Genomic DNA, 16,520 nt, shown 5'->3' with positions numbered 1-16,520 from the left:
GTGCCTCCTCTCGACCGTCGCCACCGGGTTTTCCCCTGAGCCTCTGGCAAAGCCTCCTTGCCCGAAAACATGCGGATCGCAAACTTGCGATTTCATTGTTCCACCAGTAGTTGGGTTGCCTACTGGGGAGCAATCGCCTTCTGGGCATAGTAGCATCGCATGCTTCCGTCAGTACATTTATATGTATAGTAGTTCTACATGCATACACTAGATGTCTCACTTTTCTTAACAATACACTAGATGTCTCACTTTTCTTAACATGGTAGCAGAGTGTAGTTTGTTTTTCTCGTTCACGAAGGAACGTTCGGAAAAATAAAAGGGTAGTATTATTGTTTTAAATTAATTGAAATTTGATTCTTCTCGTTCACAAAGGAGCATTCAAGAAAGTGTAAAAGTTTGTGTGTCCCGTTAAGAAGGAAAGCACGAGTGATACAAAATGTCAATTTAAAATACCAGTGTTTGATGGTGAAAATTACAAAACGTGGAAAAAACGTATTACGATGTTTTTAAAAATGAAAAAATGTGATGAAGTTATTACGAGAGCAAAAACGGCAGGAGATAAAGAACCTTGGGATAGTAATGATTTGAAAGCAATAAACTATATATACAGTTCTATATCAGATAGACAGATGGAATTTATTGGCGACTACACGACGGCTTTTGAAATAATTAAGAAATTTGATAGTTTATACTTGAAAGAGCCAACGGCATTGCAAATAGTGTGCAGGAATAAGTTGGAAAAATTAAAGTCAAAAAATTATAGTAATTGTGCAACCTTTTTTGGTGATTTTGACAAATATGTAAATGGATTGAAAAGTGCGGGTGCCTCTGTAACAGAAAAAGAAAAGTTGAGTTATGTTTTGAATACTTTGCCAGAGTCATATAGTTATATTGGTGACTTAATCGATACTTCGAAAGAGGAAGATCAGACCGCAGATTATGTTAAAAATAAAATCCAGTTAGCTGAGATGAAAAGTCAAAAGGAAGAAAATTTTAAAAGAAGGTCAAATGCATTTATGTCAATAGGTAGAACATGCTACAAATGTGGAAAAGAAGCGCATATACAAACACAAGGCAGAAATTATTCATGGCGATCGGCACGAGGAAACTGTCAACAAAGCCGACCAAGTATCAGTAGAGGGAACTATGTTCGTGAACGTGGCCGAAATCAGCAAGATACGAGTGCGCATCAAGCTGAGCAATACAGGCAGCAGAATGAAGACAGCTGTGCGTGGATTACTCGAGTAGATTGTAATTCGACGTATCATACAATAGTAAGTCTGATAATAATGGTTGTAATGAAATTAAATGAATTTTAGACAACGGTTGTACTGATCATATTATAACTAACGATAAATATTTTGAAAATTTTAAAATTTTGGAAAAACCTGTTAATGTTTATTTGGGAGATAATAGTTATGTAAAAGCTACAAAAATAGGTAATGTAATTAGTTATTTTGATGTATATGGAAAGAAAGTTAAAATTGAGATGAAAAATGTATTTTATGTAGAAAATATGCATTCAAATTTGGTAAGTTATAGTAAAATTACAGAAAACAATAAAATTATATCTGAAGGTAAAACGTCAAAAATTTTTAATAAATTTGGTAAGCTAACGGCAATTGCATTCAAAATTAATAATTTATATTATATGAAAAGTTACTTGGTTTTTGGAAATAAATTTGTTAATATTGCAAATAAAAATTTTGAACATATGAGTTTAAAAGAAAAATGGCAGTAAAAATCAGTTGTCAAAAGGTATACCCAAGGAATTAAATAATGATTTTATGAAATGTAAAATTTGTATAGAAAATAAGATGCATAATATTCCATTTAATAATAATAGATACCATGCAAGAGAAATTTTGGAAATTGTACATACAGATGTTTGTGGACCTTTTCAAACTATTGGTTTTAAAAGGGAAAAATATTTTATTTCTTTTATAGATGATTACAGTAAAATTGCTCGAGCTTATACAATAAAAAGTAAAGCTGAAGTTTATGATTGCTTTGTTCAATATGTTAACAAATGTGAAAATTTAACGGGCAAACGAGGAAAAATGTTAAGATGTGATAACGCGGAAGAATATTCGAGTAAAAATGTGTATAATTTCGCGAGAGAAAAAGGTATAATAATTAAACCGTGTCGTCCGTATGTACATCAACTTAATGGAGTTGCCGAGTCGTTTAATCGGAGAATAATGAATTTGGCACGTTACTTATTACAGGAAGCACAAATACACAAAAAGTATTGGCCGGAAACAGTGTCCGCGGCAACATATCTAAAAAATCGTACTTTAACGAATACGGTTGAAAAGAAAACCCCTTATGAAATATTTTTCGGAAGGAAATCAGATTTTTCAAATTTGAAATTGTATGGAAGTAAAGCTTTTCTGAGAATTCCGGAACAAAAAGGAAAGTCTAAATGGGATAAAAATGCCGAAATGGGGGTTTTAGTGGGCTATAGCGAAAATGGTTATCGTATTTTAATTAATGGAAGTATTACCGTAGCAAGAAATATTGAAATAGTTGAGCAGGGAGAAAAATGTATTGATTTAAATTTTAATGAATCAGATGACGAAAATTTTGAAATTGATAAAAATTCGGAAAATGAATCCTTAGATGAAACTTTTGAAAGTATTGGTGAAAATTCGGAAATTCATGATAATGAAAATAAATTGAAAATTCCGAGAAGGTCAGAACGAATAAAAAGTTGTCTAGAAAGATTTGACGAGTATAAAATGTATGCTAAAAGTAGTAGTATTTTTGCAAATTGTTGTAGAGTTGATATACCTTATACATTTGAAGAGGCGATAAATTCTGAAGAAAGTAAAAGTTTGAAATCGAATAATACTTGGGAATTAATTGAAAATACTGAAAATAAAAAAGTTATTGATGTTAAATGGGTTTATAATAAAAAATCTGATAATATATATAAAGCTCGTTTAGTTGTACGTGGGTTTCAACAAAAAGAGGGAATTGATGATATTTATGCACCGGTTGCAAAAATGCAAACATTAAAAATTCTTTTATCATACTGTTGTAGAATGGACCTAATGATCGAACAAATGGATGTAGAAACCGCGTTCTTAAATTGTAAAGTTACATCTGAGGTATACGTTCGTCAACCGAAAAGTTATGAAGATGGCACAAATCGAGTGTGCAAATTAATAAAAGCTTTATATAGACTGAAAGAGAGTCCTCGAGCATGGTATGAATGTCTCGACAAATTTTTATTGAGTATAGGCTTTGTAAGAAATAATTTGGATTACTGTTTACATATATTAAAAAATGAAAATGATATATTGTATTTATTGATTTATGGTGATGATTTATTAATTTGTAGTAAAAATGAAAGTTTGATAAATATAATTAAAAATTTATTATCTAACAGATTTAAAATGAAAGACATGGGGAAGATAAAGGAGTATTTGGGTATTACGGTTGAATATAAGTATTACCGTAAAATATTAAAACAAAATCAAACAAATTATATTACATATTAGTTTTGCCGTAAATTATTTGAGGCGTTTTCAAAATTGTTACAATGAAACACATTTTAAATATGCTTTGAGAATCTTGAAATATTTGTATAAAACAAAAGATTTGAGTTTGACTTTTATAGGTGACAATAATACAGAAACAATAGATTGCTATATTCGTTTTGAGAATGATGGGGTCCTAAGTCCGCATCAACTTAATGCTGGACCGGACCAAATGGGGAGTAACTTACTCCCTCTTTCCTGGTCCACGGACCCCTCGCTTAGGGCTTGCACCCAAACTTTTTTAAAAAAAAAAAGCCGTCGCCGGTTGACTTGAATTTGAAATTGAATGTACAAAACCGATCAATATTTATGAGGATAATTCTGGTGCAATAAACATAGCGAAGTATGGAAATTTTACTAAAAACTCAAAACATGTCGAAGTTCATTATCATTATGTACACGAAATGGTGAAAGAAAATATAATAAACATTGTAAAGGTCGAATCGAATAATAATGTAGCGGATATATTTACAAAATCATTATGTAAAGATAAATTTGAAAAGTTTCGAAGTATGTTGAATTTGATGTAAGGTTTGAAAATTCATTTTGATTATTGTAATTTAAGTAAATACATATAAATGTAAGGAGGCGTGTTAAGTATAAGTAGTGCATTTATATGTATAGTAGTTCTACATGCATACACTAGATGTCTCACTTTTCTTAACAGTTTGTATGGCTACTAAGGCCCTGCATTTAGAAATAGGTATAGACCTTACTACGAGTGCATTCTTGACTGCGTTTCAGAGGTCGAAAAGGTCAGCCAAAAGCAGTTCGCTCCGATAATGGAACGAAGTTAGTGCGAGCTTCAAAGGTGTTGAGAGACGCTTGGCATAAGTTGACATCCGAGCTGGAGGGGAATATGATCCAAAAATGGATTGTTTGGCAACACAATCCTCAAAAGGGTAGTCAAGAATTTGCGAACGACAAGCGGAGGGCGAAATCCCACATTACTGCGATGAACCCAGGATCTCCTATGAATAGCGGACTCATGAAGTTAGGCGCCAAGTATTTACCTGGGTAAGCGACAGCAGGAACCATATCCTATCACAGTTATCGAGATGTAGCTATACGTCATGAAGTGGAGGCTATGAAGCACCACCAGGCCAGAATCGCAACCTTAATGCTCAATCTAACGAATTTGGAATACCATCAGTTTGAGGGGCAAATCAATAAAATGATGGAGGCACAGGGAAAGTCCATGCTCAAGCAGGAGATATCGGAATTCGCCATGGGGATAGAGGCCCTAATAGGGGAAATCGCAGCCAAGCATCACCAGCTCTTAAATATTCGGCCCTTAAAGGAAGTGATGGAATATGTTTCCCGTATCAACACGGAGGTCTCTGAGATAGTCCTGCCAGAAGTGGAAGAGCTCCAAGCAATATTTGAGGTACATCCAGTGGCAGCTTGGGTGGAAAACGTGCTAGTCACGGTAGAGTACCTGATTCCTCTTACATTTAAGGATCGATTTAAGCATGTGACAGTTATCGCAACCCCTGATGCGAAGAATTTTACCTGTGATCTGGAAGTAGCGGTACGCTTTTGGATTGTATTTATGGGACCTGATAAGTTCTTCCAGGCTTATATGAAGCAAAGCTGATTCGATCAGGGCCAACCTGTATCAAGGAAATTATGCAGGGAAGTGAGAATTTGCACGACTGGTGCGCATTGAATCCGTGGGACAATTGTACGTATATCGGACATGTGAAACCAAAAATCGGGGTGATATTCAAGGGACAGACGGACACGATTCTGGTCACATGTAATGGAACAAATTTGGAAATAATGTTTCCAGTCACGCTCATTAAGCTAGAGTATTGCACTCTGGATACCGCGGAGCTTCACCACTAATTGGACCAAAGTGTATAATACAGCAACTCCACGATTTAATTGTCTGACGAGCAGGATCAAACTACCAGATTCTGAAGCACAGGCTATAGCAAAACTTAAGCAGAAGGAAGAGTTCTAGAGAGTTACATGCCCCATGGTTGTACCGGAGCCACTGGGTTATTCGGCGTAACACTGGCAGGGGTAATAATATGGGTGAAAAGGAAGAAGAGAAGAAAGAGTGGAGATCAATCTACCCGCGTAAGCTAACTTTTGGCAGAGGTTAATTGTCCGCAAAGTTGGCGAAAAGCGTCCGCACAAAAAGGCGATGACGCTCCAGCAGTAAGTTTTTCCGTATAGGAGGAGGGGAAGCAACATTTTTTTCCCCTTTTGTAAGTTTTTAAATGTCAATATTTGAGACAACTAACTTAAACTTAGAGATAAGGTAGACCTAACAGTTAGTCAAAACGTTACGTTAGGACTGAAACATTAAAAGTAGGAATGGGCATTAACTAGCCAGTAACAATAGCACTAACATATAATAATGGGTGTCAGCATTACTTATAACAAGTCGGGAAACCGGAAGCTGGACGCTTCAGGTACGAAAGGTTTTGTGTATTTCTTAGTACGTAGCACGTTATATATGCATATACTATATTATGTGAGAATATCCACTTTCGAATGATATTGACATTCGTAGTCATGAATTTGCAAAGAAGCGACAACTTTGACGTATTATAACTTTGTTAGTAATAGTGCGATTTTCACCAAACTTAGTGAGATCATGCTTTATGCTACACCCTATATTGTTCCGAAATTTAGTAGTGCTAGCGTGAATGTAAGGGGGGTTTTGCAGCCAATTACTAAAAATTATAGTAATATACTATTATTAACTTCATTGGCACAGATATCAGTATGGAAGGTATTTCGGAGCCCAGGCATCATATAGTGGCAGCCTCTTGTTTTTTTTCAGATTGTTCGGTTGGGTAGTTTCTGAGAATGGCCCCCTTAAAGGAATGGTCACTTTCAACCCCCCGCACTCCCCACCTTTCCATCAAATGTCGAAACTAAGATCGGGTTCGAAAAGTACTAATCGTGAGCGTTCACAGTTCCCACCTTCTTGTCAAATTTGGTGTCAATCGCTATAACCGTCTCCGAGAAAAGTGCGTGTGACGGACAGACAGACAGACAGACGGACAGACAGACAGACAGTAAACCGATTTTAATAAGGTTTTGTGTTTACGTTTATATTACGTCTACCCGAATAAAACGGCAATCAAATGTCATTGTATATATTACATCATCATAATCATGGTATAATCCCAAAAAAAATACACAAAACCTTAAAATGCAATAATCATATATTATGTCTACCCGAATAAAACGGCAATCAAATGTCATTGTATATATTACATCATCATAATCATGGTATAATCCCAAAAAAAAGAATACACAAACCGAGGTCGCAAACTACGCATACTTTATCATTTTCGAAAAAGTTAAAATGCTTCAAGGTCAGCCCGGCTATGAATTGCTGGCACGAAGTGTTGTCGTAAAGCATACCAAATGAGTTCGTGTGGTACACGGTCAAAAGTTTTCTCTAGATCCAAAAATGTAATCTAAAGAGGGCGATGCTTCTCACAGTGTTTCTCCATGAGTAACCGCACAGCGTGTATTGCGTCAATAGTTCCGCAGTTTTTGACAAATCCAGGTTGATTCACGGTTATTTCAACGGTGTCAATATATTACTTGAGAAAAGAAATTTAATAAGGCAAAACCAACCAAGTCCAAATCAAGTAGGAATTTATTTAGAAATCGTAATTGACCCAGGCAAAATAAAATGTAACTTACCCTAGCATACAAATTATAATGGCAATGGGTCAAAAAATAACTGAAATTGTGATATAATTTATTAAGAAATTGCAATTGGCCATGGAAAAATAAAATGTAAAATACCCTAACATACAAATTAGGATTGTAAGGGGTAAAAAAAAATAACTGAAATTGTTATATAATTTATTGTGTTGAGAAATAGAAATTTGGCCACAAACAATCAAATAAAATAAAAACGTAAAAAATAAGCCTACAAATTAAAGTAAAAAAAAATTGTAAAGGGAATTATAATGAAAAATAAATAATAATTTGAAGTTGAAAGCAGCATGGGAAGGCACGACGTCGAGCAAGAAGTTGAAGCAGTATCAGGCGGTCCAGTGTAACAGTGTAAAAGGTTAAGCTGGTAGCATCTAAGGAACTTAGTAATATGTAAAATATATAAATATAAAATCATTATATTTAAATAAAATCTTTTTTTTTGTGCGTACACGGAGGTGGAAAATCTTAGAAAGACACGTCTGCCGCCTGAACGGCGGCAGCTTTCCTCCTTCTTTGTTCCTTCAGCAACTCCTCCTGCATTTGGATGATTGCGGAGCTAACCGCAAGCCACTTCTCCTCGGACTCCAGCATCTCAGTAACCAAGCTCTCCGGGGTCCCGCTCCTGCCCAGCACCTGGTTTAAGCTCCTTCTCTCCATCGCAAATCGTGGGCAGTGAAACATCACATGCTCTGGATCCTCCGGTATGCCATCGCATCTGGGACAGTTCAGAAAATCATCCAATCCAAAGCGGTGCAGATACTGCCTATAGCAACCACCGTGTCCCGTGAGGAACTGGGTAATGTGGTAGTTGGTATCCCCATGTTTTCGCTCAAGCCACACCCTAATGTTGGGAATGAGCCTGTGCGTCCACCGACCTTTCGCAGACTCGTCCCATCTGCGTTGCCAGAGATCAAGCTACTCTGACCTTGCCACATTTCTACGCTGTGCATGCCCCTCCATATGTCTTGCATTGTACATGACACTAATTTCTTTGGCCAGAATGTCAACCGGGATCATGCCTGCCACCACCAATACTGCCTCATCTGATGTGGTTCTAAAAGCACTGCAAGCCCTCAAAGCCATCCCCCGGTAAACCGAGTTCACCTGCTTCCGTCTCTGAGAGTTTGCAAGCGCCTCTGCCCACACAGGCGCCGAGTAGAGCAGGATGGAGCGCACCACCCAGGCTAGCACCAACCTCCGGCAATGTTTCGGCCCACCAATATTTGGCAACATTTTTGCAAGTGCCGTGGTGGCACTGGCTGCCTTTTAGCATGCATACTCTAGGTGCTCCCTAAAACTCAATTTTGTATCAATTATTACCCCCAGGTATTTGATAGCCGGCTTTGATACGACCGTATGTCCACCGACCTCCACTTTTACAGTATTATTTTTCCTGCGTTTCGTTATTAAGACCGCTTCCGTTTTCGCGTCTGCCAAGGTCAGCCCGGACTTTTCTAGCCAGGACTTTACCGCTTTCACTGTTTCTGCTGCGTAAACCTCCACATCTTCTGGGTGTTTTGCTGCAACAACCACAGCTAGGTCATCAGCAAAGCCGACAATCGTAGTCCCCTCTGGGACGGGAAGAGCAAACACCCCATTATACATGATATTCCACAACAGGGGACCAAGTACCGATCCCTGTGGTACCCCGGCTGTGACAATGTACTCTTTGGGGCCCTCATCCGTCCCGTACCAGAGAGTCCTCTCTGAGAGGTAGTTTTCCACCAAATTCGCTAAGTATCCGGGGACAACGTTTAATTCTATTCCAGTTGGCCGAGTTGAATGCGTTTTTGACATCCAACGCCACGACGGCACAGCAGCCGCCAGAAATCAGTGCACCTTTTGCCAGCTTTACCACCATGCCAATTGCGTCCACCGTAGAGTGGGCGCGCCGGAAACCAAACTGGCGTTCCGACAAACCATTGCTGGCTTCGACGATGGGTAGATGACTCTCTCCATCATCTTCCCCATTGTATCCAACAGGCAGATAATTTAAATAAAATTTAAAGCCGTAGTTATTATTCCTCCCCTAGCCTTTAGGAACCTTTCAGCCACACTTTAAAAGAAGTTGCTTCGGAACATCACAAGTGACTTGGAACAAGCGAGTAACATTTCGGAGGGTATATCCGGGAATCGAAACGTCGGAAGGTTGGTGGCGAATCTTTTAAGCACATATCTATTATAGAATACTGTATTTTATATGCATGTATATAAATTGATCGTACGCCTATTTTCGATTTACTTTGTGCATAAAAGTATAAAGTACGTATATTGAACACCGTTTGTTCAATGTACAAATAAATCTATCTGACAGCATTACTTCAAAACTTCATTTGCTTATACATGCCATTTAAATACATACACGTGTCTGTCTGGGGTAATTGATATTGATATATAAATTATTAAAAAACTAAAACGAAATGTTTCTCTGCCAACTCCCATTCACGTGAGCTCACTTTGTTGTGTTATTGACAAATTTATATGCTATGATGACGTCATACACGTTTTATAATGCACAAAATTCACAAAAAATGTAAACATTTCACCTTCTATAACTTTGTTACTAATAGTCAGATTTCCTTCGAACTTTCCAAAGTTAAGCCTTATATTATCGCTTATACAAAAGCCAAATTTTGTAATTAGTGAGGTTTCCGGGTAAATTTCTAAAGTATGCTAATATGCTATAATTAAATTTATTTGTGTAAATATCGGAACTTGATGTATTTTGAGGCCTAGATTTCATTTAGATACACCACTGTGATTTTTTTCAGATTTTTCGGTAGGCAACATTCTGTAAACAAAAATGTTGCAACTTCCATTCACATGTATGGCCAGCTTCCCTTAACCTTAATACACTTGCTCTATGTAAAGGGAACAAAAGCCCATACGGTCTAACCAATTTTTCTGAGTTGACGATTCGCCCTTCTATCCTGAGTGTATAAACGAATACGAGGACCTAGAGCACATACTTTTCGTATGACCGAGATTTGCAAATGAGAGGAAACAGTTTGAACTTTCTTTGACAAGACCCTTACAAGTGGAAACGATCATTCCGCCCCACGATGTAATGTCTCTAGATAATTCCGTGGGGCACAGCAGGTGAAGGGAGGTTGTTCTAGTGGGTTAGTCCCACACCATGGCTTTCGATGCTTTCCACCTCTATATAAAAAAAAAAAAATATCGACTCGAATCTAATAAGGTTTTGTTTCACACAAAACCTTAAAAAGGGCTGGGGAGAAGTCAATTATTCTTGTTAATTATGACGTCAGCATCTTATTTGTATGATTTAAGATGAGGTAAACTCACACGAAATTGATAAGTTTGAACTGGTATAACTTGACACTTACAATAGGATTTTCATGAAACTTCGCAATCGTATATACAATATTGTTCTCTATGCCGGTGTAATTAAGCACTCCAAGGACGAAGTGTCCGGATAGCTCAGTGGTTAAAGCACTAGGCTGTCATACGGAAGGTCGCGGTTCAAATCTCACTGGTGGCATTGGAATTTGCATTGGGATTTGACATCGGATATCAGTCGACTCAACTGTGAATAAGTACCTGAGTCAAATCAGGGTAATAATCTCGGGCGAGCTCAATGCTGACCACTTTGCCTCCTAGTGTGCCGTTACGGTCTTGAATGAAGTGCTCTAACACACTTCAAGGCCCTGATCCAATATGGATTGTTGAGCCAACGATTATTATTATTATTATTATTACTAAGGACGAATGTAAGGGCGTTTCGAATCAATTTCTGAAATTTAGTAATATACTATTAGTAAGTTTATTGTGGACATCTTTCGAAACTTAGATTTCACAAACCTTGAAACGACTGCGAAGAAGTAGATTCCTCATAAATGCGATTTTAATATTCCTCGCGATTGTCAATTATTTTTGTTGATTATGGCGTCAGCATCTTATTTGCATGGCTTTAGAGCCAGTTAATTTCAGCGAAATTGTTGTTTGAACTGCTATAATTTGCAATTAATGGCCAGATTTCATTGAAATTTGACACGTGTGTACTGAGTATAATGTGTCCTCTATGGTCGTGCGTAGTTCTAGGATGAATTTAAGGGGGCTTTTTCAGTGAATTTCTAAAAGTTGGTTCTATACTATCAGTAAGTATAACAACGACGAACGCGGCAACGACAAAGGAATAACCATGCGCATTTTCTTATGGAACGTCCGCCCCCTGTAAGCAGCTAGTCGATTCCCTGTTCCAATGTAAGGTTGATGTAATAGCGTTGAGGGAACTATACTGGGCGGGCCTACCAGGGATGGAGCAGTCTAAGGTGCTTATTGGGGGATACGAACCCATGCGCACAAAGGATTGCTTAAACCTCACCAAAAAGAACCTCCGAATCATAGTGGAAATTCTTACTGGTCATTGTCGGCTGAACTATCACCTAGGGAAACTAGGGATACCTACGGACACTGCCTGCAGGTTTTGTGAGGAGGAGGACGAAACCTCTATACACGTCCTGGGACAGTGTCCGGCACTTGTAGAAAGTAGGTCGAGGCATCTGGGAGAACACTTAATACCAGATGCAAAACTGAAAGCTCTGGAAGTAGGGAACATACTAAAGTTCCTAACGGTTATAGGTCTGCTTGAAATACTACGATCAATAGGTACACTATAACCAGCAAAAGGGGCACAATAGCTCTTCAAGGACACGGTGCGGCTTTCTCTTAACAGAATAATAATAATAGCGTGACAGGAGATGCGTTGGACAGGGACCGGTTTCCTGGAGAAGACTCGCAACACCATATATTATAGTGGTCATTCAGTAAACCATGTGCTCCGAGTAGGTTCCTTAGTCAGCCAAAAAATGAAACCTGCTGTTATTGGCTTTAAAAACATAAGCGAACGGCTATACACTCTGCGCTTGCGAGGCAAATTTAGAAATATAAGCCTCATTAACGTTCACGCCCCTACAGAGAAGACTGCAGAGTCGGAAAAGGATACCTTCTACGAGGCAGTAGAACGAACCCTCGAAGCCTGCCCCAGATATGATATTAAAATCATACTTGGGGATTTTAACAGCCAAGTAGGGAAGGAGCCTATATTCAGGCGTAACGTTCCCATAGCTTGCACCAAAATACAAATGATAACGGACTGCGTATCATTCAATTAGCAGTGTCACACGAAATAGTTGTTGGAAGTATCTGGTTTGCGCGGAAAGCGGTCCACAAACATACGTGGGCCTCTCCAGACAGGACCACTTTCAAGCAAATTGACCTCTCAGCTTTGATGAATGTAGGAACATTTAGAGGGAAATCTGATTTCGAACAGAATGAGCTTTGTAGCGATGGTTGAGTGCTTTGATAAACTTCTGAACAACCAGAACATCGGCGAGTTAGAGGTCCCGCCTACTAAAAACGACGGACAAATACTGCCACCACCAAGTGTAGAAGAAACAGTCCGTGCAATTCATCGGTTTAAAAATCATAAGTGGCCAGGAGCCGATGGAATTACAGCCGAATTGGTTAAACATGGAAGCGACTAATTACACCAAGTGTAGGTTCATCAATTTGTGCTAAAGGTATGGGACAACGAATCAATGCCTGACGATTGGCAACGAGGCATAATCTGTCTCCTACATAAAAAGGGAGATATCACACAGTGCAGCAATTATAGAGGTATCACGTTGCTGAGTACCATCTATAAGATATTCTCCGCTATCTTGATAGGCCGAATAGCCCCATACGCCCACCAAAGAGGCTTCACGCCAGGTAAATCAGCAACAGATCACATTTTCTCTCTGTGGCAAGCAATGGAAAAACTGTTGCAATATGGGCATCAGTTGCACCATCTATTCATCGACTTTAATGCCGCCTATGATAGCATAGTCAGGGTAAAACTGTGCACGCTCAGGAGAGAATTCGGTATCCCAACGAAATTGAGACTGACTAGGCTGAGGTAAATAGAACCCAACTACTGGCCTATGCTGAAGATATCCACATCATGGGAAGAACCACCCGAGACGTACAAACTGCCTTCATCCAGATCGAGCAGGCGGCGGGAGATTTTGGGCTGCACATCAATAAAGGCAAGACAAACTATATGGTGGAAACGTCAGCACCTAAAACCAACCAACCAACAACATCAAACCGCACTGGTCAAACGGAAAGAATAAAGATAGGCGACTACAATTTTGAGACCGTTGATAACTTCTCCTATCTAGCTTCGAAAATCACAACCGATAACAGCTACGATGATGAAATCCGCGCACGGTTTTTGTCAGCCAACAGAGCCTATTTTAGCTTACAAAAACTGTTTCGCTCGAAACGACTCATCATAGGGTCAAAGTTCTTATTGTACAAGACAATGATCTTGTCAGTCCTCATGTATTCCTCAGGAACTTGGGTTCTTAGCAAGAAAAATTGCGAACTCTTGGCCGCGTTCGAGAGAAGAATCCTCCGAAGAATTTTTGGTCCCCTACATGAGGATGGACGATTCCGTAGCCTACATAACGACGAAATCTGTGAGCGATACCTTGACCGTCAAGTTGTGGATAAAATCCGGCTCAATAGGTTACGGTGGGCGAGTCACTTAATCACTTAGTCACTTAACTATGGATGATGATGTGGATGAGCTAGCACGGGAAGTCTATAAGGGCAATATCTATGGTAGAAAAGGAAGACGAAGCAGACACTGCTTAAGATGGAGCGATGGCGTAGGTCAGGACGCGGGACAGCTTGTAGGGATATCGAATTTATGGACCTCGGCGCAAAACCGGGATGTCTGGAGTTCCTTATAAAGGCAGGCCTAGACCGGATACTGGTTGTTATGCCGTTGAACGGCGTTAACGCTGGCAGCGGTGATGACAAAATCACGTTTTCAAAGTTAGAGGTGGTGATCTCGAAACTAATTGAATTTGTAAGTGCCCGACACACATTGCACGGTGAAATTTAAAGCAGGTATGCTCTTTAAGATCAAGAATGAGCCATATTACTCCAACAAAAGGAAAGCAACAGTAGTAGTAGGAACAAAATGAATAAACCCGATAGGAATTCTGAACAAGAGGTGATAAAGCAGCAGTGAGTATCAGGGTCCAATAAACGGAATAGGTACACTAATAAAGAATACCCAGAACGGACCCCAAAGCGCAAGACAGAGAGAACGGAAAGAACAAGTGCGGCCAGAAAAATTACACATTGAAAGGCCACCGAATAATTTGTAGAAACACATCAATGACTCTATTTGGGGTAAAGTAGAGAGAAAAGGAATTGCACCGAGTGCAGTGTTTATAACAGCAACACGCGAGCTGACACATGAGGAATTATTGCGGAAGGTTAGGACAGACAGTTTCCTCCTGGACTCGGGCGAACCTGTAAGCCGGATAAGTTGCTATCCCCCATAATAGCAACATCGAACGGAAATATGTGGAGAAGAAAATGAACTATGAGCCATTGGCTCGGGAAATCAAAGAAATTTGGCGTCTCAAGCGGGCGGTTGTAGTTACCATAATATTGACTACAGGTATTCTACCTAAGTCCCCCACGACTCTCCTTGATCTCCTGGGACTTTTGCAGAGTCTGGTTCAAACCATGCAGAAGTACACCATTCTGCATACGTGCTCGATGTGCGAGAAGTGCTCAACGGATTCTCCCATTGACCTACCACCGGCCACCACCACCAGCGCCCCTTTAGTTTTTAATCACGTAGGATCGTCCGAGCCTAAATGCTTGGCACTTAGTGCTAGTATTAGGTAAAATCCCGCATCCGCCTAGATTGTAATAATTCGGAAATAATAACTTCGCCATAGCCGGTCCCAAGCCCGGTTGTGAAAGGGGGAGCGATGGATAGCTTCAGTCTGAATGGCTGTACGCTATGGCAGCGTCTCAGGGGATATGTGAGGAAAGCGGAGCAGCTTTGCAGCCCTGGAGATTTACTTATTGAGGAAGCTATCCCCACACCTGGCAGATAGGTATAAAATGCAAAATTACTTGGTGACTGGGTCGGGCTCTCGTAATGGACATCACCGCGTCGAAACCGCTAGTCGTGGGGCGGTTCGACGTCTAGGTGCCAAGACGACCAGGAACATTGCTCCACCTGCTGCAGCTATTTCGCCATAATCCATTTCGCGTAGGCAGCGGATGAAATGGACTGAAGAAATAAACCTCTTCATCATCCGCTTCCACTACGAAATAATCGCGTGGGCGGGTCAACATCTTACCGCCCCAAAGTTGTACAAGTTGTACCAGACATTCGTCGAACGTTTCCCGAAATTCACGCACGTGACTGTGCAGCGAGTCGCACACCAGTACCGCTTTATTACACGACATAATCCCGGCCACCAGCATGGAGCGTGTTCAATTTGAGGTCGCGGAAAGCGGTGACCAAGAGTCGATGGGGGCAGAGGCGGTGGCATCAACAACACCACGTCGCACTGTAGGCAACAGTTTCAGTACTCGCTCAAGCACTTTTCTCCAGCGTCCAACTGAGATCTCCGCTGAGGTTCAGGACGAATTCCAAAGAGCGTATATAGAATTCTCAGATATGGATCTTTTGCATAGACCAGGTATTCCCAGGCTCTATGCATCTCCAGCAACTCCGAAAATTATATCTCAAATCAATGATGAGGCTGCATCTCGAATGTGTGCTGATCTATCTCTGCTTCAACTACAACCACTTGTATATTGTGGGGCAGTTGCGGCTATCAGATTGCACGGTCAGAAGATTCGCTTTATTGGTTTAAGTGGCCATGGAAAATTCGTCTGGAACGTCGGCGGGACTTACTAAGGCAGCACATTGCTAGACTAATTCAGATCAGCACTATCAATCCCAGCAGACGGGTGAGAAATAAAGTGAAGAGGGTTTACAGAAACTATACCATCCCAGTGAGACACCCGTAGTTGAGATATTCAGAATGCAATTTGCACGAGAAACCAGCGGAGCTTTTTCAGATATCTTAACGAATCCCCACAGAGCGTCCAGACAGTGCAGTTTTCGATAACAGAAGCGAAAGAAGGTTGAAATGGACTTTGGGGGTTACCCGCCCAGCATGCTGAGCATGTTGGGTGGATCACCGCGGAAGGCACCCGCCATGCCAATATGCCTGGCATGAATTTTGCGGATGTTACCGAAGAGGAAGTTCGACGGGCCATAAACTGCTCGAAGAACTGGAAGGGTCCAGGACTGGATCGGGTGCAGAATTTCTGGTATAAGAAATTTACCAGCGTACACAGCCGGTTGGTGCACAGCATAAGCCAAGTCACAAGTCGGCCGGAGGAATTCCCACTCTTCCTCCCTGCGGGCATTACCTACCTTATCCC

The 16,520-nt window shown here is 40.2% G+C and overlaps 1 protein-coding gene across 1 annotated transcript; it reads left to right on the top strand.

Moving 5' to 3' along the window:
- The first annotated feature begins 493 nt into the window (after positions 1-493).
- Positions 494-1,657, top strand: LOC119655758. The gene is made up of 2 exons (XM_038061814.1): positions 494-847; positions 1,027-1,657. Exons 1-2 carry the CDS (start codon positions 501-503, stop codon positions 1,028-1,030), a joined length of 351 nt encoding a protein of 116 aa, XP_037917742.1. The 5' UTR covers positions 494-500; the 3' UTR covers positions 1,031-1,657.
- The last annotated feature ends 14,863 nt before the right edge of the window (positions 1,658-16,520 follow it).

This window comes from Hermetia illucens, chromosome 4 (assembly GCF_905115235.1).
Source record: "Hermetia illucens chromosome 4, iHerIll2.2.curated.20191125, whole genome shotgun sequence".
NCBI classification, from domain to species: domain Eukaryota; kingdom Metazoa; phylum Arthropoda; class Insecta; order Diptera; family Stratiomyidae; genus Hermetia; species Hermetia illucens.
The sequence above is the reverse complement of the archived record's forward strand: the minus strand, read 5'-3'. Positions and strand labels throughout refer to the sequence as shown.

Bases quoted from the DNA above. Each gene is read 5' to 3' on its own strand.
- LOC119655758 (XM_038061814.1), top strand. From the start codon at position 501: ATGTTTTTAAAAATGAAAAAATGTGATGAAGTTATTACGAGAGCAAAA.